The 23,555-nt window shown below is 43.8% G+C and overlaps 1 protein-coding gene across 9 annotated transcripts; it reads left to right on the forward strand.

The window, feature by feature from the left end:
- The first annotated feature begins 1,286 nt into the window (after positions 1-1,286).
- Positions 1,287-23,522, forward strand: Rbcn-3a (rabconnectin-3 alpha). 9 transcript variants are annotated; one of them, XM_076790579.1, is made up of 41 exons: positions 1,287-1,544; positions 1,879-2,076; positions 2,175-2,328; positions 2,432-2,536; positions 3,035-3,247; positions 3,364-3,499; positions 3,582-3,779; positions 3,875-4,056; positions 4,134-4,346; positions 4,431-4,584; positions 4,665-5,029; positions 5,121-5,422; positions 5,571-5,789; positions 5,897-6,187; positions 6,283-6,429; positions 6,504-6,762; positions 6,863-7,107; positions 7,218-7,434; positions 7,510-7,872; positions 8,104-10,431; positions 10,520-10,834; positions 10,922-11,023; positions 11,083-11,238; positions 11,336-11,569; positions 11,652-11,795; positions 11,999-12,231; positions 12,316-12,497; positions 12,550-12,916; positions 13,144-13,392; positions 13,507-13,759; positions 13,837-14,041; positions 14,148-14,418; positions 14,496-14,669; positions 14,789-14,887; positions 17,583-17,669; positions 20,714-20,774; positions 20,923-21,131; positions 21,570-21,714; positions 21,815-22,032; positions 22,567-22,650; positions 22,710-23,522. In XM_076790579.1, the coding sequence occupies exons 1-41, from the start codon at positions 1,458-1,460 to the stop codon at positions 22,836-22,838; spliced, it is 10,293 nt and encodes a 3,430-aa protein (XP_076646694.1). In that variant the 5' UTR covers positions 1,287-1,457; the 3' UTR covers positions 22,839-23,522. The 9 variants fall into 9 exon arrangements, with proteins under 9 accessions (XP_076646694.1, XP_076646692.1, XP_076646693.1 ...); XM_076790577.1 differs by having other exon boundaries at positions 4,134-4,584; XM_076790578.1 differs by having other exon boundaries at positions 4,134-4,584; positions 22,722-23,522.
- The last annotated feature ends 33 nt before the right edge of the window (positions 23,523-23,555 follow it).

Raw genomic sequence — 23,555 nt, forward strand, 5'->3', positions numbered from 1 at the left:
TATTTTGGATTTCAAGTAATTGTAGACACTTGTATGATTCTGTTATATATACTACTTTGATAAAATTAGAAAATAAAAATTATGTGGCGTGTGTAATGTCGTACAAAGCAGTTTCAGATGAATGATAATGTGTTCAGGAACTGTTACAGAAATATGTAAGATCACCCTGTCGATGAAGTATCGAATGCGGTTTATGACACGAGCGACTGGAATCCACCTCTTTTGAGGAGTTTAGTACACACTGCATGTCTAGCCTTCCTTTAATTAGTTTTGGAGGCAGGTCTCTGGAAGTTGTGGATGCATTCGTTTGTATGGTCTGGCTTGCGACTCAATAGGGATTGTTAGCGTACCATAAAACTCCAGATGTGACACAGAACACAGGTAGGTGTGCTGGGCGCTACGTCACCAACGCACTAAAGGACTGAAATGAAGGAAACACTTTTATTTTTTCAATGATCGTCGCAAAAAATTGTTCTTCCTTGAATATGGATGGTACCATGGTATTGGGTTGTAAAGGGGTGTTAAACAGAGCTGCAATGCAGCCCATAAAAAATTAGTAGAACGGTGAAATAAAGAGTAAACTAGAATGTTTTCGAGTAAAATTATTTAAAAATAGTTCTAATGTGTTTTTAAAGTCATCTAGTAAAAATCTTATGGTGCTGAGGTGGAAAAAATATTTATTCATGAAAGAAATTTTTTTTTAATTAATAATAACAGTAGCTATATATATGAAAAAATTTAAGATAGTGTTGATGACAATAGCTCATTATTAAATTAATATTCAGTTTGGTCGCTTTTAAACTTCGATGTGAGATCTGTATTTGTTCGAATTTTTCCGGATTTTCCATTTTTTACAACTAAAGTTTGCAACTACAAACTTGGAAAAAAAAATAAAATACGTATCATTACAATTAATATTATTCTTAATTTATATTAATTAGAGATTTTGTACACAAGATTTACATGTTAGTTACATATTTCATGTACAACAATTAAGCTGTACGTTCTAATCCTGGTTAAAAAAATAATGTGCGTTTAGTTTTATGCTAAACGACTGACCGGTTCTGTCCCAGGAAAGACTGACCGGTTCTGTGCCATGCTAAAAGACTGACCGGTTCTGTTCCAGGAAAGACTGACCGGTTCTGTGCCATGCTAAGGCTGAGCAGATGTCAGCACTATATCGGGAACGCCGAAAACCCGGGCGTGAGCACTCTCATTCCTCTCTGGTACATACATACTTCAGTGATCAGTGACGACACGACACGATTCCGGCAGCAATAGCAATGTGTCGGACTGTGGGCCGTGGGATTCCATTTAAAGATGGCCGCGGATCGAACAACGTCACGTCTTTATAGCTGAAGAAAGCTGTGAAAAACCGTTGACTATCGCTGTCGCGAGCAACGTTTTTGATTCACGGGTCAGGTTTGAGAAGAATGAACTAGTCTTACGAGAGAAATATGAATTGTCATCAAATATTAAGTGGAGCCTGTAATGCGGGAGATCGGTGTTACGCCGTCGGTTCCGTCGAGGGGATCTCTTTTACGGTAAGTCTTCTTACATTTCGAGACAATAACACTGTATATGAAATTATTTCTACTTTAAGAATGTTTATCCTCCTATCAATGAATTTCATTATTTACAGTATATTATTTATGTTATCGCCATAACGAACAACTTATTAAAGCACGAAACATTTCTCAACATTTTTAACTTTAAAAGATATACGTGTGGTATTTTTTATTGCCATCCTTCCAGCTAGTAGATAGTTGCTCGTTACGTAGTTTAGCTTTCATCTCGATTATCAAGACGTTTATCATGCCTTCCTATCGTTATCGTTATAAACCTTGCACAATGTCATGATTATATTGTTTGATGCAGGCGTACGCAGCTGGATGTAACATCGTGATTCTAGCCAGTAACTTTGAACGGGTTCAAATAATTCCTGGAGCTGTACACAATTACATAAGAATCAGCTGCTTGGATTGCAGTACTGACACAGGAAAAATAGCAGCAGCCTATGAAAATCAAGTTTGCATTTTTGAGCCGACACCGTTGATTCATAGCACTTGCTCTCATGTTTGTCTCTATTCTTTTATACTCATACTTTACTCTTCTGTATTTTGTGGTTTTAATATTAATTTCATTGGTTTCTCTTTTGTTCAATCGGTCCGCAGCAATTGGAATATCGATGGGTACAAACTGGAAGTTTACAAACGGAATCAAACATCGGTTCTCTATCGTGGAATTTAGAAGGGACAAGGCTATTAACCGGAGGAGAACTTTTACAATTATGGCATCAAAATATAACCCCTTTTCAGGAAGAGCAATGTAAGCATTTCTCGTTTATCTTGTGTAGCTTAGATTTAAGAATAATCAGCATTGTTCGTTATTCCGCCTGTTCCGATCGAAGTAACAGCATCCTTGTCATTAGTCAAAACAGTAACGTTGTGCGCAGCGGCAAAGGCGAATTTGTCGCAAACAGGAGATACCGTTGCGTCCAGACGAAAAGAAAATGCTCTGAACGTTCTTCCAGACCGTGAGTTTGTTTTCGATACAAGCACGAAAATGGAAAAGCTAACTTTCTGAATTTCAATTGCGAGCATAGTAATCGAAATGTATGATATTATGCGTTTATCGATTACGAGTTTTGCCAATATCTAAAGCTGTGTTTTGAATCGACTGAGATTAAGCGATTCTCTGCTTGCTAACTAAAGAAAATCGATTGGCCTCTGCATACTTTGGACGCAGCATCTATTAAGCATACTTGCTTGATCCTTTGATATTTGTACGCTTGTAATTCATTATTCATTTCATTTTTTTTTCATTTAATGGAAGCTACAGTAACGTTTGTTCCCCAAAGTTGATTTCTATTTTACATATTGCGCGAATAAACCTTATACTTGTCCCTGTACAAAAGGACATTCTCGTCAATATTTGGAGTGAAATAAAGGAACCTCTCCCTGCGTAAATCTGTATTAGACTTTATTCTAAACTTTAGTGAAAGACGTTTGATAAATTGTACGACCGTTTACAGCTGGCGCGGTTACTTTTTCCATTGGCGGAGAAGCGGACAGTCCTGCGCCCGCAGATTCGACCAATGGGATCGAACCAGGGGCTTGGAATTGCGTTTGGAAGTGTCGCACAGCCACGCCGGTGCATCTGATGAGTTTCAGTCCGGATGGCACGTTATTCGCGACCACAGGATTTAACGATAGATTAGTTAAAATTTGGTTCGAGAACAAACAATGTAAGATCCTTGTATGTCTATTAGATATATTATGAGCATGAGATACATTGTTATCGATCGTGAGTTACGTTACGAGAATTCGAAGGAAATCAAGAACCGTGTTTAAACTGATTTAGTATTTTCAACGAGGAACGTGGATCATTCGAATGTCTCGCAATCTACAGGCAGCGATAGTTACAGCTTCGTTTATGTTGCTCATCCGCGTGCAGTCACACACTTATCTTGGCGCAAGACCAGCAAATACATGCCAAAGTATGTACAGTAGACCATAGGAAGAAAGAATGTTTGTCAAGAAGATTAACGATTATATTACTTTTTTTTTTTTTTCCTGTAGAGGTTCCGTTTCCAACATGCTGGTCACATCCTGTAGAGACAATATTTGCCGAGTATGGGCTGAAACGATTCCACCGGAGGTCGAAGGTTTAGCTAATATGAGCCAGTTCGAAGGTTCCGACAGGCATGGTCATCATGGTAAACATCGACATCACAATATGCACAAACACCGATTCATGCAGCGACTGAAACACATGAAGTACGTAAATTGTCGAATTGTTGTCTAATGATAAGTCTAAATCGTGATAACAATTAAACATCCCGGTTTCTTTACAATTTTCGTGTTTTGTGTAGAACATGTTTTCATATCCGTCGACACGCAAAGCAACAACATCAGGCGGGTCACGTCACAGCTCCAACCTTACCAACTTTGCCGTCGACGTATTCCGTGCACGACTTCCACAATAATTATCAAGGTTCTGGTCACTATCCAGGAATGCATTTCCACTTGGCAGCTAGTATCAACGCGGAAACTGGTAAGACGTGGCTTTTGTTCGAGAAGGTATTTTTATTATTGCGAACGATCTGTCTGATTTATCCTATCGTGTCGTAGACATACCGTTAGTACCAAGTTTGATTACCGGAGACCCAGAGAGAGAACCAAATTTTATTCTGCACTGGTTGAACAACAAGGAAATGCACTTTACGATGCAAGCGGAAAGTATTTTGCAAGAACTGACTCGTAAAGTGGTAGAAAAAGAGGAGGGACTGCATCAGCAGGATATGGAGCACGCGGAGCACGATTTCGAAGAGGAAGGTCCCTTGAGTGAGCTTTCTTTTTTGTACCGTATCGATTATGACACCAGGCTTGACTCGATTCGATTCGATACCATCACTTTGTCTATCGTAGAAAAGGGAGTACGATTGCAACACGCCCAAAAATCAGGGAGCAATGTCCGATCGATGAGCCAAGAGGATCATAGCAGCGACGAACATCACACGACTCATACTGTTTCATCGCATCACAGTTTACCGCACAGCGTGCATTCGCATCAAAGTCTTAGGTACGCTATCGTCCCGTCGAAGAAATTACGGGAACGTGCACGCATGTAACTACGTTATTTTTTGTGTTTTTCGTATCCAGTAATACCACGTCTATCAACTCGATCGCAACGGATATAACGTCTTCGATGAATCATGCGCCGGATTCTTTAGACACCACGATAGAAACGTTACTGCGGGATTGGCATCATAATCCGGATCTACTTTTCTCGATTCATCCTATCGATGGAAGTTTTTTGATTTGGCACATCGAATGGTTGGACGAATACCATCCAGGATCGTTTCGACAAGCGCAAATATCGTTCTCGACGCGAATACCTAATGCGTTTCCGCTCGGCGATGCTTCGACGATGAGTCACAATGTATCGATGTATTCTCACAACACCGGCGGTCCTCTGTTAAATATCCGTGAAGTAGCAAAGTCGTCGACGAAGACGTCCAACGACGGTGAGCGATATCATTGGCGTTTTCAAAGATCGCCGTTTTCGAATTCGGAGATTTTGTTCAATTCACAAGATCGAATGTTGTATCGGCGCAGGTGTTGAAATCACTACGCCGTTACCGAGTCTGATCGAACAAGACGAAGAACAGTCGACGCTAACCTCGAAAGCCGGTCAAGAACTGTTAAAAAATATTGAAAATACCGTCGACACGCGGGCTGGTCAGAATGCGACGGGAAAAGAGAAAGAAGGACATCTGGAAACTCGTAAAACGAATCAAGAAACGGTCAACGATATATTAACGCATCCCAGCCCGATCGTCTCCATGGTGTCGAAACATTCGAACGGTACATTGAATTTGTGGCAACTAACGTTTGCCGATAGAACGAAATTTTCCCAGGTATTTACTGCAACAGTTTTTGTTGCTCGATAAACCGTGCTGCAACATTTTCGATTGCACGTTTCGCTTGCTATAACATACTATTATATACTCGATGTACATTATAATATACATAAGAAAGCTACGAGCAACTTTGCTTCGACGACAGGTATTGAGCATTGGACATGCCTCGAGGGCGTCGGGACATCGGTTTCGAGTAAACGATATCACGTGTCATCCGGTGTTACCGTTGCTGGTGACAACGTCGCATCACAATATACCAGAATGTTCCGGGTCTCAATGCCGTGACAACGATTCGAGTGAAAACTCGAATAACAGAACGGGCTCCGGATTCACCAAGGCATCCCCAAAAGATGTGTCTCCCACTGTGAGAAGAAATTTTGTAACGAATTAAAACAAACTATATAAAATATCTCGGCAAATATCTCTCGGTGCATATATTCCGTTACATGTTCGCTGCTATGTTTATTCCAGGGATTTTGCAGCGAGTTAATACTTTGGCGAGTGGACACGGTTGGACCTTTGTCGAAGAGCGGCGGAGTCTCGGAATTGGCACGTATCAACTCTCCCGAGATTTCGGCGTTCAGCAACGTGGCTTGGATCCCGACGTTACTACCGAGCACTACCTTGGGCAATTTGTCGAATTCTCCGAGCGCGTGTTTCGTTGCCAGCGACGGGGAAAGTTTGAGAGTTTATCAAGCCGTTATCGATGCTAGAACGCTCCTGGCAGAAGTGTCGAGCAGCGAAAGGCGAAGCAGAATGATGGTAAACCGAAACACGGCTCGATCGTAACAGACGAATCCTAACAAGATCTTCCTCGAACGGTCTTGTACACTGATTTATCGTTTTTCGTGCAACAGGATTCGATGTCGAGCCTCTCGACGGACATGTCGTCCGACGATGGTGTCAGACAGTCCATTCACTGCAGGATAGAGATAGTGTCGCAACAATCAACAGCAAGACCCGGTTGCGTGATCAAGTTGGATGCCATCGCCGACGCAACGCACGTGAGTACAATCGGAACCGAAGAATAGTGGTTCTACCATTTAATGAAAATGTGTTTTCTCGGTGTGGAACGTAGGACTGGCAAAACACACAGTTCCTGCACGTATTTCAAGAACAGTTGATCACAGGGGATAGAAACGACGACAAACAGTCTGGCGTGAATACGTCTGCGAACGATTTAGGTTTGATGGAGTCTACCTTGGACGCCATGGTAGATTTACAGCAGTCGGCAATCTTCGAAGAACCGTTCTACATTGTGGTTTTAGAAAGAACGCAAAATGGTACAACGGTGCACATGTGGCGGTTGATTATAGCCTCTCAGCCGGAGACCACCGGTACTAGATTCGACAATGTGTCACGCAAGCATGTAGATTGTAGAAATCAGAGTTCTTCTTCGTTCATTAATGTTTACGTAGGTATCCCTTGATTCCACAGGGCTGTCAGGATCTATGATGTACGTTCCGGATTCTCATTTGGTGCAAGACGAAGAAGAGGAGGGAGGTACGCCCGGGCGATATATTTACTCGGAGGGTAAACGATCTCGCAGACCGAGCCAAACGCGTCGCGATAGTCAAGGTGAATTCGATACATTTTTCCACAGACGACCACAAAATAGTCACGTTCGTATCACAACCACGAAAGCTTGTACGCAGGAATTACCGTTGCCGGACGGTGTCGAGGTTGGCATACACGATCAAAATTTCTTTTCTTCTTAACAAGATTCGTAAAGTAGGCCAGGCACCACTCACACACACACACGCATATCATTTTTGCTCGTTTGCCCTCGCAGGTGGTACACGCGGCGCCAGCAGCTGGCCATTTGAGCAGCTCTTCCATATACCCAGCTTGCTTCGCACCGTACATTATAGTGACAGCGTGCAGCGACAGCACGATACGCTTCTGGAAATGTAAAGTGACAAAGAATCCAACGGACGAGAAGCTCTGTTACGAATGGTGCGAGTGGGAAATGTTGCGAAAGGATCAGGAATCGACGATCGACATTACAGGTGCGTTCTCGTGGGTTAACTGGAGCAGGAAATGTTGGGAAGAGTTTAAACAACTTTAGGTCGACTTGGTTTCAGGACAACCGTTGAACATAAGCGCCGCGTACAGCGGACGGATCGCGTGCGCGTACAAGTACGGCAAGTCGTTCACTCGACCGACAAAAAGCGATCCCGACTCGCGTTACGTGAACCTGTGCGTGGCCATTTACGAGTGCGAAAGCACCGGTGGCAGCGAGTGGATCCTAGAGGACACGATACACTTGAAGAACATACATTTGCCGAGAATCGCCGTGGACCAGCATTTGGATCTCAGTTACCTTTATGACAGTAGATTTTTGCAAAAGAAACAGAGGCTCACCCAAGTGTTGCAAACGCTCAGTCACGAAGACGTGCGATCGCCGAGGAACGGCGACAATGGCGAAACCACGAAATCGACTGCGGGTAAGTAGAGAGAACGACTGTTCGTAAGTAAAATACAGCAAAGAGCGCAACTCAACGGGATAAAATTGGTTTCTGTAAATGTAGAGAATAACTATGGCTGAGAAATCTATGGCTGAAATCCGATCGCTAGTTCGGTTGCGCTCCTCTCTGTACGTTCTCTATAGAACGTTGAAAAAGAAAAACTAGTAGGTCAGAAGGTTAATAACAGCCGCGTTGTCACGTTTACAAAAGGTTTGCTGGCTGTTCCTTCGTTCAGTACACTTCAGTCACTGCGAAAGTCGATCATAGAGAATGGCAACACCTGCCCGCTCACGCAGAAGCATTTGGTGCAGTTGGACTGGGTATCGAAGGAGGATGGTTCGCATATCTTGACGGTTGCCGTTGGATCGAAGATTATGTTGTTCACACCGGTCTGCTCGGATCTCGCGCAAGCCAACATGAAAGCGATGAAAGAGTCGCAGAGCACCAACCGACCGATATTGAGGAAGGCGTCGTCGTTGGCACAACCGCAATTCGTCGACGAGATCCGGTGGATGAAACTACGAAAAATCGAGCTGACCACGGCGGACGGGCTTCCGCCGTTGCCTATGCAAATATCTTGGGTGAGGGACGGGATTTTGGTTGTCGGCATGGATTCTGAGATGCACGTTTACTCGCAGTGGAAACCGAATCCGAAGAACGAGTGTTTCCACTCGAATCTGCAGCACCAAGAATCGGACGAGTTTCAAGCGAGCCGGAATCTACGGGACGAAGATCTGCGAACGTTGGCGCACGAAACGTCGCAGAGACGACTGGCGAACGTGTCGTCGATGCCGCATCTTTCTCGCGTCAGCAGCATCAACTTGACGATGCTGGACGCGAAGAAGAAACGGGGAATACAAAACGAGAATTTGAACTTCGATTATATGCCGGACTACGGTTTGTTCGAGGCATCGCGAATCGCTTGCCCGGTGTTGCCGCAGTATCATCCGAAACAGTTGATGGAATTGCTGAACTCGGGAAAGATCCGGTGGGTGAAAGCTATACTGGCACATTTGGTCAGATGCATAGGAAGTTCCTGTCCGTTGCGGACGGACGACGAGAATTTGAGGCAGCGAGGCGGTGGCGGTGGCGGTGGCGGCGGCGTCGGTGGCGGCGGCGGTGGAGGTGGAGGTGGTGGAGGCGGCGGATGGTCCCGATCGAGGACCATGTCGGTCAGTTACGTGGGCACCACTTCTCCTCTGGAGTCGAGAGGTTCGACCACGCAGATTCCGGAGGAGCTAATGCTGGATTACGCGGAGATAACCTCGATATCGCCGTTGCCCCTCTGGACGTTGTTGATCGCGGACAAAGAGACCAACCTGATGCATTCCCACAAGACGGAGGACAAACAAGACAATTATAACGAGTTGTTCGACAACAACCTGGACGAAGACGAGTCGTTGGACGACATGTTGGAGGAAGATTTCGACTGTTCGCGGCAGAAGGACAGGCGTTCCTCGGTCCCGGAGCGGCAAGGAATATCGCATTTCGGGCCGAGGCAAGGTAGATTACTCTCGCGGTTGTTGACGCACACCCATTTGCCCGGCCTCTCGAGTCTCGATCAGATGCATCTGCTCGCTCTGGCCGACACCGTGTCGACTTGCAACGTCGATTTCGCGGAACGGTTCGCGATAGACGCCGCAAAGAATGCGATCGCGAAGGAAAACTTGACCGGCATTCCCGACGGAACGACCGTCTCGATGGACTCGTTGGACGATTGCGGCCTCCGATTCTTATTGGCCATGAAGCATTACAATTACTTGATTCGTTGCCTTCCGCTCGCTCAACGTGCGCAATTCCAGAAACAAGGAATATCCTCGAACAACCTCGTCTGGGCGTTTCACTCCGAATCCGAGGAGGAATTGCTCGGCTTGATACCTTCTTACGCGAAAGGCCAGCCAAAGTGGAGCGTGTTGAAGGAGCTCGGCGTGGGTTGGTGGATCAGGAGCAACACCGTGTTGAAACGGTGCGTCGATAAGATCGCCAAAGCGGCTTACCAAGAGAAACAGGAGCCGCTCGATGCCGCGCTCTATTACCTCGCCATGAAAAAGAAGAGTCTGGTCTGGGGACTTTTCCGAAACAAGAGAGACGACAGGATGACCGGCTTTTTCTCGAACAATTTCACGGAGGATCGTTGGAGGAAGGCAGCCCTGAAGAACGCTTTCGCTTTGCTCGGTAAACAGAGATTCGAACACGCCGCAGCATTTTTCCTTTTAGCAAGCGCGCTCAAGGACGCTATCGACGTTTGTTTGCACAAATTGAACGACATTCAGCTGGCCATGGTCATCGCTCGGCTCTACGAGGACGACACCACTTCTCCGAACATGAGAAGATTGCTCTACGAAGAGATTTTAGGTTGCGACAAGGAGGGACAAAATCAAGACATGAACAAAGCTCATCCGGACCCGTTCCTGCGTAGCATGGCGCTGTGGATCCTCAAGGATTACACAGGATCGTTGAACACGTTGCTCTTGACGAACGTCGGAACCTTGCATCCGCAGTACGACGACGAATCCGAGAAACCTGAAGGCGCAACAGGTACGAGGAATATATTAGGCAAACACAGTTTTTATATCTTGGTAGAATGTCTTGGTTACTCCAGCTGAACTTTCGCCGATCGTTTCAGCAAATCCAAATGTTTTCAACTTTTACGTCTACCTTCGAACGCACCCGTTGCTGATCAGACAGTACATTGCATCGACCGCGCAGGACAAGAAGAAAGGACATTCGGTGGTGATATCCGGATTTAGTTACGGCGCTGACACCAAAACCCAGCCTGACAAGCAACTGACCTTGGAAGACAGTATCACCCCGTTGGAAAGACAGCTGTACTTTACAACGGCCCACGCACACTTCAAAGCAGGTTGCCCCGCTCTTGCCCTCGAAGTACTGTCCAAGTTACCCAGCAAAGTAATGGACACCAATTGCGAGGATTCGCCTAGTAAGTAGAATGTTGCGCCTTCTGCTTGTAACGCCTCTGTAGTATTCTTCTTCTTCTTCTTATTTTGTCGTTTACTTTGTTCCGAAGGTCTATTGAACAGCCCGATCAAGGCTCGAAAACAGGATTCTCAAATAGACACGGGTATCATTAGCTGGGACCACCAACCGGAGAAGACCAACGAGAGTGCAGGTACGTGTTTATTTGTTCAGACGGATGATTGATCGAACGCTGAAGCAACCCCATCTTAGGTTTGTTCGACTGGTCCGAACCCGCGAGCCGGAAAACCGATGACGAATTGGTGTTGAACTGGGACGACGCGGCTGAAACCAACGATCCCGATAGTCCCCCTTTGAGCATGAAACTAGACGGAAAGGAGGCCGACGACAAACTGCCAGAGAAAGAGGGTGAGAGTCTGGAAAATTTTCCAGAGTTAGCGAGATGCTATCGTTGTGTCGCGAAAGCGCGAATAATAATAAATCAACCTCGTGTCGTTGTCCGCAGAGAAAAATGGAAAAACGTCGGGTCAGTTGGATATTATGGCGCAGCAATTGAAATTTGTCGCCTGTCTGAAAATTCTGATGGAAGAATTGTCAACGTTGGCAACGGGTTTCGAAGTGGACGGAGGACAACTTCGATATCAACTGTACGTGTGGCTCGAACGAGAAGTTGACGCCCTCAGACAGCTTTGCAGTTACAGCATCAACTCGGACGGAGACACGTACAATGTCTCGGAATGTAAGTACTATTCTAGTACGGTTTCTAGTCACGTTGTACCGTGCGAGGTTGATCGTAGCTATTGTGTCTGTGCTGCTCGTAGACGAGGGAGGAAGTATGGTGGATGACATACAATCGCACAGCAGGCCTGGTGAACAGCCGACGTTGCATGAGATACTGGTTGCCGACAAATTAGATTTCGAAGCGAAAGTGCAGAGAGCCGTGCGGAGAAAGAAATGGTTGAAAGGTATATATATATCTTACACGTGACCTCTTTATATTTATACGTATACATAATGCAATACTTACCAATAGACATTATGTGTAGTATACTACACACACATATATGTATGTACAATACATATATCTATTAATATCTAATACATGTAAACATGTATACAAACCTGATGGAATCCTTTACCTAAAATTCTGCTCGGACGTCGGTTTCAGCGAACGAAACTCTTTTGCGGACGTTGCTTTCCTATTGTTCTTTGCATGGAGCATCGGGTGGAGGTTTGGCGTCGGTAAGAATGGAACTCGTCCTTTTACTGCAAGAACTGCAACAAGAAAAGACGCAACAACAACTGCTCAGTCCTCTGCCATTCCCCACAACACTGCCTCTGCTGAGCGCCAGCGTGGCTTGCAACAAAACCGTTGTAGCAGATCCGGTCAGACACTTGCAGGTATGTGTCGATCGCGTTTAAAAGCGTTTAAATGTACCCCGCGTTTTATGGACGACACGATTCCTCCTGTTTTCTTCGTTTTAGTCGCTCGCCCACGACATGTTACAAACGTTGGTAGAATTACGAAAACCGCCAATGCCGACGAGAAATACACACTACAGCGAAGTATTTATAATGAGGGATTTAGCGGTTGCTCTGAGCGCTTGTATCTATCAGTCGCTCTGCGATTCCGACACGTTCGTCATGAAACATCACCAACCGGACAGGTAGGTTTCGCGAGACTATCGTTGTAATTCGGAATTGACCGCCGTCGTATAGTTTCCCAGCTGTCGCCGAAGTGGAAACGTTTTCCGGTGGGCACTTGGTTGCCTCGAATCGACAGCATCGACGATACTCGACGGACGATGGCGTGTGCATCAACACGACACCCTCCAAGTGGCCGGGCGTGACGAACTTGCGGTCCTTACTAGCCCGCGAGAAAGACGAGGACACGCCGAAGTTGAACATTCTTCTCTGCGAAGCTTTCGTGGCAACCTACATGAGCTTGTTCGTTTACGCTCTATGGAGTTGCGACAGCCACATACTTTTCAGGCTCGTGGGACAATGTTTCGACAACAGCACTTGGTCTTGTCTCTTCGGAGGTGGTGTCAAAAAATTACTGCGAGTCGCGAGCACGACCAGTCAGGTAAAAATATCAACACCTAGAACACTGTTTCCGCCAAAGTTAACAATACAAGTTAAAAATACAAGTAATTCCATAATAGCCGCAAATACATGCATAAATACATACATACGATGTATACGTAAAATTTTGATACCGTGGTTTCCACATTTTTCATTTTCTGTAATTCGAGCGATCCGGAAGCTTCTGTACGGAAATTTAATATTTCGTACTTGTCCCGAACTGATCAGGCTTGTGGAACGGGAACAGGAGCAGGAACGGTGGAAAAATCTAGCGATGGTGCCTCCACCGAATCGCAAAGCACCGCTGGAGCTGTATGGAATACCATGACGTCGTTGACGAAGCAACGAGTAAAGTTGAATATGAAACTATTGGGTCAGTTCACCGGCCAGCAACCAAACATGAAAGAGGACAAGCCCACTTACAGAGAACAGTTTGTGCCGCCCCAAATGAGCATGATTTCATACTTTTTAATGAAGGTAAATGTTATCGCATTCTATTCGAACGATTATACTTTTAGTTTCGATAATATCGTATCGCGTTCTCTTCGCCTCGATGCTCGTACGTTGACTTGTTTCTTCGTTGTTTTTTAGCCGCACATAGATAGCGAATACGCGGACGAGATCGATTACGATTCGTCCGACTCGGCCGTGTCGGATTTGGATTCGTCCGAAGACGAAGAGGACGTGTTCGACACCAATTCGAAGCCAAAGATCAAGCCAAAGGACAATACGGAGCACTCGAATCCGAACTCGCACAGTTGGTGCGTTATGCGATTAGCTATAGTGAAGATACTGCAAAGGCAGCTTCAGGACTTCTTGAACGTCGCTGGCATAGAGATGCAAGGTACTTCCGGTTACAGAAGGAGATTACGAAAACGCTCTCCGGTCTATGCCGAGTAAAATCGATGAAATTTTCTTCAGAATTGCCCGTTAGCAGCCCGTTGACGCACGGAACGTTGGCGGTGGTAGCCCAGTGGCAGGAAACGTTGCGCGAAGAGTTAGACAACAAGGGACCACCACCGATCAATTACATTCCTGGGTGTGCACCCGACCCGACGCCTACCCCAGGAAAACCGGCGATACACAAGTATCGATCGTTGCTAGAGAAAGGCAATACACCGTTCAAGTAAGATGAGGATCCGATCGATTTCAAATATAAAGCGTAGACGGTGCAACGGTCGTGAACCGAACCGATCGACCAACCAACTCGTTGTTCTTTCTTTTGCGATCAGCACGCGTTTGGCATCGGCAGCTCCGGCCAATCGACTCTGGTGTTTCTTGATCAGGCAAGAACTGGTACAGGATATATTCATACGAGCCGTATTCGGAAAACGACGATCGCTGTCGTCGATACTGGAGAGCAATCACAGCGCGATGGATCATTTGAATCGTGGGACTACAACGGAAGACAAGGGTAGCGACAGCGGAACTACGAGCTTACCCGAGCCCGTCCGTATCATTCACAAGGAACAGGATAGCATCAGCGCTTTTTGTCTGAATCAGGTGACTTATTCTCCACGTGGAAACCGTGTTCCCTCGCTGTTCGACGATCGAATGGCATCCATGGTATTCCGTTTCAGGTGAATCCAGGTCTAATGGCGTTGGCTACGCCGCGCGAAGTTCAAGAGATGAATATATCGCTGTTGCTCGAGCTGCCGTCGTGGTTGGAAGACGAATGCGAATTCGATCTGATCAATCTGAATAAACAACCGGAGCCAGAAGCGGTGCAACCAACCAGTTTCTTGGTTATTCAGGTAAACCTGGAAAACCAGGATTTGTTTTTGTAACGTACTTTTGCGAATCAGAATCGGACTATCTCCATCTCCGAGCTATGCGATTTCAAAGAATCGATCTTGTTCATTTTTCCGGGTAGACCGCAGCGGATCGACCTATGCTCGCTCAAAGTCCACAGACCAACAGCCCTCAACCCCAGTCCGGCATCGCTAGTCAGAGCGGAAGAGGAGCCAGCGTGGTAAGTTGTCCTCCAGATTTCTGACTTACCGACCACGCAACTTGCGATTGCAATTCAAATACATACCGAGCACTCTTCGATCGTATGTTTGCCAATTGAAATCTTGAAAATCTCACGTATCGTATCGTATCGTGCCGTATCGTATCGTATCGTATCGTATCGTAAAGTATCGTACCGTATCGTATCGTGTCGTATCGCGTCCTTGCTGCGGCCTAACCCAGATGATTCTGATACTCTTCACCTGTCCGATGTTCTCACTCCGTATGTACATAGTCATGTATTTTCGAATTTTCCTTCTCTCTCGCGCGACGTTACGTACTTCAGGAATGTTTCGATCAAAAGAATATTCGAGTACGGAGAGCTAAACGACGACTTATCGTTTCGGTCACCAGTATTCAGAACTTCATTCGATCGCTTATTCATTCACGATCGTTTTTGCACCTAGCCAAATGCAACGAAAACTGCGAAATTTGATTACTCGGATTTCGACCATACGCACGCGTAACCATTCGATTCGTTTCGACGCGAAAACGTCCAAACAACTGGGAACCGCTTACGGAAGTTGTACGAAAATTCGTATGTTTTTAAAAGAAACGGTAACCTTTGAAAACCTGCGAAAACTACCGGACAACGTGTTCCCGATGTCTTTCGTTTCTGTCTCTCTTCCAGAAGAATATTCAAAGAAACCGACCGACTCACAGTGGTTTGCTTTCCCCCAAAACTGACAAAATTTACTCAAAATATTTCAAATATTTCTATCGTACACTTCCTAGTATTCGATCATCGTGAAATCTCTATAGTTAGAGCAGAGTGGAGATATTGTTCGGTTTTTCTCACGCATGCGCGATGACTTTGGCGTCGGTAATGTAAAAGTTTCGCTAAAATGGGGTACCTCGATCATCATTCATTATTTCGCAAAATTTGTTATGATTTGATTTTGAAAAATGAATGTATGACATATGTATGTCAATCAAATACTAATAGAACAAAAACTCTTCCGGCACTTTCCCGCCAATAATAGCAGAGAGGAAATGAGAGTGCTCACGCCCGGGATTTAGTGTCCCGTGTATAGTACTGCCCCCTAGTCTAATTTTTAGCCTGGACCAGAGGCTGCATCATCTCACCTGCATCATTAGCAGCGGATTCCTAATAATGGTAGAGTGGATGTTACTTCTATGTTAAAAGAGGCTCTTCTATGTAGGCTCTGACCCAGCCTAAAAGATGATGCAGCTTCTAATACAGGCTAAAAAGATGATGCAGGTTCTGGTCCAGGCTAAAAAGTTGTTGCAGGTTCTGTTCCAGGCTAAAGAGATTATGCAGATTCTGTTCCAGGCTAAAAAGATGATGCAGAAAAGTGGGGACACTAAAACCCCGAGCGTGAGCACTCTCATTTCCTCTCTGATAATAGTACCCTATTACTTTCGCCTTTCACCACAATGTAAACACATTATTGGATTGGACGCGCATGCGCGAAGAAACCCGCACAATATCTCCACTCTGAGTTAGAGTCGATGGATTTTCAGAAGCAAAGAACAAGCTACCTATCGCACATTTAATTGTGCGAAAAGATTGATAAAAAATATCGAACGTTGGCATGTTACGCTCGCGAATCGTTCAACCATAATAATATCTAAATTCGTTCGCTTCGAATGAATTGAACTTGAGTGGGCTTTCCCGCGTTTGCACCACTGTGCGTCGTTGCATGGCATTTAAGAAAAAGTTCGCATTACATAGACCACATTTTAAAACGCGTGGCTGAAACGCGGCTACTTCGAGGCTTGTTTCTTGAGAAGGATCATGGAATTGCACGTGTGGGTACGCTTATGTTGGAGCTGCGATAGAAGCTTCAAAAGCGTCGACTGTCACAAATGTTTTTCTTCCAGTCGCGAAGAGAAAAAGAAGAAGAATTATTATTGTCTACGAGTTCCGCAGAATGGTTCTCCATATCAGAAAGAAGTCTACATAGTAAATTTAAACGTTGCGTGCATACTATATATTAATGCTAAACGGTATAAAAATTTCATTGTTCATTTCATCCCATAATATGTCTAAGAGAAATCTCTTACGGCTTACGACAGATATCTTTTCCATTGACAAACAGTTTGCTTGTTAATTTGCCTATACCCATCGTCGATATGGTTACGTATCTACTCGTTGGATTAGAACGACGGTAACAGCGAACAAAATGTAATAATTCATTCTGAAACGCTTGTATTGTTGATCATCTGGTAAGCGTAGCTCTGCTCGCTGCTTCGACTTAAATACTTCCGTTATGAAAGTATAGAATGTATTTTTACGCTCTTATCGTCGCTCTGATCGCTTATCGCAGCTTCAACATAAACGTACCCTGAAAGGTATGACGCGTGCGTTGCGTGCTCATTGATTACCATGTATTGTAATTGATCGAAAAGTCCAAAATCGAGAAAAGAGAGCGAGAGAATGAGGGAGCAAGAGAGAGAGAGAGAGAGAGAGAGAGAGAGAGAGAGAAGTAAAGATCGCGGGAAGGAAGCCTCGACAGCTGTAATTGGTTTCAACAATGCCGTTAAGTAGTCATTGAGTAGCCGTCGCACTGGGTCACGTCAGAGTAGCACAACTGGTGACAGACAACATGTTCCTTGTTCAATGCTTGCCTAACGTGTAACTTGGTTCGCGTCTGACCGACGTCACTGACCTGGTGGCTCGTTCGCTCGCTCAGATGAAGGGGATGCCCGCTTTTCCTGGCTCCCACGACCTGCGTTTCTGTCAGTTTGTTGCCGATAGAAGCAAACACTTGTTGCAGCCGGTGAGACTAACTTCTAACAGACTCTAGCCTGCATAATGATGTATTCTATAATAGTATTTTAGTGCCAGTTTCGCATTCGGTACTTTCGTTGATTTTTTCCGGTTTCGTTTTTTAATCACTCGTCACCGTCACCCTCACCACCATCAACCTCATCATCATCATCATCGTTATCGTCATCAACATTATTATTGTCATTATCGTCATCATCATCGTCATCGTCATCGTCATCATCGTCGATGTTGCCACGGTCATCGCCATTACCACCATCGTTCTGTCATTCATTTTATCGGTTCTGCATTACCCATTTATTCGTTTATTCGTCCCTTGTTCTACATATTTATTTTCCAATGATTCACAATTTGCTCTAGTTCGTAATATCATAAGGTTACTCGGCCCAGTATTGCTTCTTGCATAATAGAACCGCGTTCGTATCCTGTTCTGATCAAACTGGCTAATGTTTACATTGCTTTCTACGATAGCTGGCACAATAGCTGTTTAAATATTGACAGAACTCGATGAAAACTTGTACAGTAATTTTTCTATACAGGGTGTTCAAAAAAACCATTCAATATTGATATGGTATATAGGATACATTGTACTGAGTAAAAAAGCTTTCGTAAACATGGGTCGAAAGGTCAACCGTTTCTGAGATATAAACATTTTTGCTTGCTAACTTCATGATTCATTTACTACTGGCCTTTTGGTATTTATAGAAGATTTTCCACGTGTCTTCCTTCCTTCGATAAATAACTGACTGATTCCGGATGAAATCTACTGTCGGCACTTGAATAAGAACATTCAGAACGCGGTTTATAAACACTAAAGTAAACATCGCATGCGATGAATGCAAATAAGTCAATCATGATACTAGCTAACAAAAATGTTTATATCTCAGAAACGGTTGACTTTTCGACCTATGTTTACTAAAGCTTTTTTACTCAGTACAATGTATCCTATGTACCATATAAATATTGAATGTTTTTTTTAGCACCCTGTATATATCGCCGAGACCTACCGCGGGTTATACCCCGTGAGGGGTCACAAAGCTCGAGAGGCCTCGGACGCCGAGGAGTGTAAACATAACACGTCTCGAGTTATGTCTCCAGGACGATACACGACGCTGGCATGACCCGTGTTGTTGACACATACCGAAAATACATTTTCCATGAACATACCGAAACCTCGTTAATCGATTTGTTTTAGAAAATCTTTAAATTCTAGAAAAAACATTTCTTTGCCGTTTGCAACATTCTAATTGCTAATCGAACTGTTTACAAGCCTGCACTCTAAAACGTAGCATCCTCGATACATTGCAACGCGACTATACGCTTACAAATATCACGAACGAGCGACCGTTCTGTCTTACAAGAAGCAATAGCGACGAATAATGATCGTATCACAGTATTTATATCGCAACGTACCGTATCGTGTGAAGGAACATGATCGTTCTTTGCAGTTGATCGTTATTCTAGATTTTGGTTCTCTCGATTATTATAACCACTAGCATCACTTCCGTTCGTCGTCATTCATTATCGATAGTATTCGAACCGTAAACTCACACTATTACGTTCCACCGATTGAACGATTAATGAAAAAATGGAATATGAAGTCAAAATTTTGGTTCGTTCTTAATTTTATGTATTTTCATTTTCTTGCACATACGTACGTGCATACATTCGTACATACGTACATACATACATACATACATACATATAATAAATATATATATACATATACATATATACATATATATATAAAGAGAGATACATAAAAACCATACACATCAAAGAGATGGAAATTTCGCGCGTTTCCGTGTTAGATCAATTTCCTATTCTCCTATTGGACGAAACAATTCGTTTAATGCGACCGCGAAAGTTCTGTAAATTGTTTCAAAACTGAAAGAATTTGAGCGATCGATGACACCGAGAAATTGAAAAATTTTCCTCTCGTAACGTTGCATGCGTAAACAAAGTTCCTCTCGTATATAGAAATTCCGAGCATCTTGTTCGTTTTGAATGTCGTTTGTAGTATTTAGGCGCTATCATGCTTTCCATTCAGCCGCGTTACAAGCAAACTATCAAATAGTTCCGAGTCTTGGAACACCGCGAGGTCTACTAGCTTTTTTCGTTTAATTTCGAATCGATTCGACTGGACTCGACGCGGTCAGCCGATGACGCTTTGTTTTCTTTAACTGTCGAAAGTTGAAATGGACGCAAACGAAAGCGAAGACAGCGTTCTAATTCTAGTAGACCTTGAGGGATGCGATCCGCTTCTGCCTCGATCGTTGAAATGGACTGAAAAACGTTTCTGTGAACGTGAATACGAATGCAACAAAGAGTAAAGGTTCGGAAAAATTTACGTACGTATATGAACGTACGATAATAATTACGAGAAGACCGCGTGGTTCGCGTACACGTCCACGGAGCGACCATTTACAGTGATTTCTCTATATATGTCGCCAAGGCCTGGATGATAAATGTCGCGGAATTATACCCACTACCTTGGGGTATACTTCGTGAAGAGCCACGAATGTCGAGAGGCCGACGTTCAGCGTGGATCAAAGAATAGTATCTCTTGGACGATATATGTCGCTGGCAAGACCTGTGTTGTTGACACATATCGAGAATTCACTGTAGTCCTAGCTTGACGAATTCTGGCATCTCGATGAAACTTCGAGAAAGCAGAGAACAAATTTCCCCACCTAGCATGACGGAAACCGAAACCGTGCAGCCCAACTAATTGCGCGACTGTTTCACACTAGGTGTGAGTTAATACTGTATCGTGTACCCTTAATTGTGCGTATGCGACAAGCATACATTTCTCCTACATTTACCCTTTTTTTTCTCTCATGTTTTCTTCTCTGATTGCATTTTAATATACGCGTGTAGTCTAATGTTTACGTGTGATTTTTCCCCTGATTTTCCCCCCTGATTTCACACGAGAATTTTTCTCTAAACACACATGAAATTATCAATTGCGAAACATGGAAACGACCGGGAGCCGTACAACCTCGACTTAATGCTGGCTTTGTTTTGTTCGTACAGATCTTGAAGCATAGAATCGACGGAATTAGGAGAATCTCGTCGCATCCACTTTTGCCGTTGTGTAAGCATACCGTTTGTTAGCTAGCCACACTCACAATCAGTCTTGCAAAACAATTCCCTCGTTTTCTCATCGAGGAATAATGAAAATGTCCGGCAAAAATAAAACTGACCAATTTTTATCGTCGGCTATGTCGTCGATCCGCAAACAGACCTGACTGGTTCGCAAGATGGATCGGTTTCGCTTTGGGAATGGGGACATCAGACCGCTGTGGCCACTCCAAGACAACCGGGAACCTTTGCGAAAGTGACGCGCGTGCGATTCTCGCAGCATGGGAATAAGTTTGGCGTCGCCGACTCTGACGGACATCTCAGCCTCTTTCAAGTAGCCTGCAGAGAAGGAACTTCTCGTCCCTTTTTCGTAAGAGTTTTCCACGCTCGCGCATTATCCGTCACATACGAATTTAATACGGTATACGTATTAGGTCATCCCATAAGCCATAAGTAGTCTACACCTTTGTCGCTTTCTTGCACTCGAAACGTCTTTCCATATATGTGCATACGTACGCTGCAAATATTATTAACCATATTTCAAGAAAAAATATCCTGCTAAACGTCTGACGATCTAGAACGAATTCTTACACAAGGACAAGTTTCTACAATACAAAAATATAGTCTGCGCAAAATATTTACATGAAATGCAATTAGAAGCGACAAGTCACAACTTATCGAATGATTTACTATACGTATCTGTATCTATAATACGTACATTTAAGGTGCAACGCAATAAAATATGACAGTTGCATGACGTAACAGGCTGTCGATGACTTTGAATTACATATCGAATTCACTTTTTCAGAACTATCAGTGCCATAGCAAAGTAACAGCAGATTTTGTCTTCCTCGGCGCGTGCAGTTTAATAGCGACTGCCGGCCATGGTTCCGAAGGACGTAACGTTGCACTTTGGGACACTCTACTTCCGCAAAATAAATCTTTGATTCAAGGCACGTTGTTTGATCGTGTTGTCGTGTTATCGTTTTCTATTGTACGTTTCAGCCATTTTTCACTCGTAGAATCTGACCTGTTTCACTGTCGTTTCTATAGGGTTTACGTGTCACGACCAAGGAGCCAGTTCGTTGATACTCGCTCCCCAACATCAGCTATTGATCAGTGGTGGAAAAAAGGGTGACATTACCATATTTGACGTTCGACAGCGGCAACAACGTCACCGTTTCCAGGCCCACGAGTCGGCCATCAAGTGTTTGGCCCTTGATCCACACGAAGAATTTTTTGTGAGCGGAGCAGGAGATGGTGACATCAAGGTACTAGTAGTATCCTATAGCATAGCGGTCGAATAACTTTATTATACTTAGCTTAGTCTGGGTTACTCTCAGTTTTGGCGAATTAAATTTTTGCAAAAACAAACTTACATTTTCAACGGAAGAGGTTCGCTCTATCGCCCAACGTAAATAGAAATACATTTATTGAAAAATATCCGAAAAACGAGACTCGGTGCTTGTCTCGTTCGTTTCGAATATTATTTGAGCGTTATTAAAAATCTACGATTATAATTACCCAGTAAACAATTTGCTATGAATTTGCTCCCTGGGGGGAAGCCGGGGTTATGTGGGACTATCTCCAGGGGGGGGGTACCCCTGGGGACTACCCACTAAAACCTCACGCCCACCTAAGCTAAAGGGGAGGTGCCTGGAAGAGCGAGCCTAACCTTGTTTTAGGAGTAAACCTTGCTGTAGGAGGGAAAACGGAATTAAATTATCGAAAATATATGAAACTTAAAATTATATAATTTAGCCAGCGTACTTCTTAAACGTACTCTTGTTTCATTTCTCATTTAGATATGGGGTTTGACCGTTCACTCTCTGCTTTATTCTTTCCCCGGAGAACATCCTCGATCTAGCTTTTTCAAAAATATTGGACAAGTAAGTTGATCGAACGTAGGCCGACAGGTCGACAGATTTCGCGAAATAATAACGTCAAGAACATTTTGCAGGGCGTGACGCAGTTGCACGTTGATTCCGCGGGACGTTTGTTTTCCTGTGGCGCGGATGGTTCTATGAAAGTTCGCCAGTTGCCGGAACGAGATTGTGTTGTGCACACTTTATATTAGAATAATGGAAACATGCTAATTAATCCCTTCTAAACGAAACGATTTCAATGAAAATACTTAAATATGAAATATTATACATAAATGTGTATATTCCACGTAAATATTTCTTGCACGATATTCTATGACAAATCAGTTTCTCCTTTATCGAATCACAAGCGGTGAACCCCACCCATGTATTTCAGTTCTTTCTCGGTGAAATTTTCCATCGGATGAAGTCGTCGAGAGTATAATATTCTTTCCGAAGGATCGTATAATTTCCTACCGATATTGTTCGTTTCAGTTTACTTCCCAAACGTTCTGATGCCTTTAAAATACTACATATACCTTATATAACCATGATTTGTCACCCTTGAACGTATTATGTATTATATGTATACGGAAATATTTCTATATGTCGAGTACGTGTAAAGTTTCAGAAAGTACTCCAAAGTTAGCCTGAAATTGTTAATAGCGCGTGTTAAATAAATATTGAGACTCATATTTAATATTGTGAAGTTAACGTTTCGTTACAAACAGCAATTTATTGTATTTACGCGTGGTAGTATTATTATGATATTATTGTAACGGGATACATTTTTAAAAAGAGCTTTTACCATGTAAAGAAACATTTACCGCAGATATGCTGAATTATATAGTATTCGATGAATATGTACATTGACGATGGCAATGAAACCACAAATGAAAGCAGTTGTTTTTATGTTACTCCACACCCAGTTG

Source organism: Halictus rubicundus, chromosome 7 (genome assembly GCF_050948215.1).
Source record: "Halictus rubicundus isolate RS-2024b chromosome 7, iyHalRubi1_principal, whole genome shotgun sequence".
NCBI lineage: Eukaryota > Metazoa > Arthropoda > Insecta > Hymenoptera > Halictidae > Halictus > Halictus rubicundus.

Bases quoted from the DNA above. Each gene is read 5' to 3' on its own strand.
- Rbcn-3a (XM_076790577.1), top strand. From the start codon at position 1,458: ATGAATTGTCATCAAATATTAAGTGGAGCCTGTAATGCGGGAGATCGG. The intron at 2,537-3,034 runs GTGAGTTTGTTT...GACCGTTTACAG, and splicing joins TCTGAACGTTCTTCCAGACC to CTGGCGCGGTTACTTTTTCC. The intron at 11,024-11,082 runs GTACGTGTTTAT...ACCCCATCTTAG, and splicing joins GAAGACCAACGAGAGTGCAG to GTTTGTTCGACTGGTCCGAA.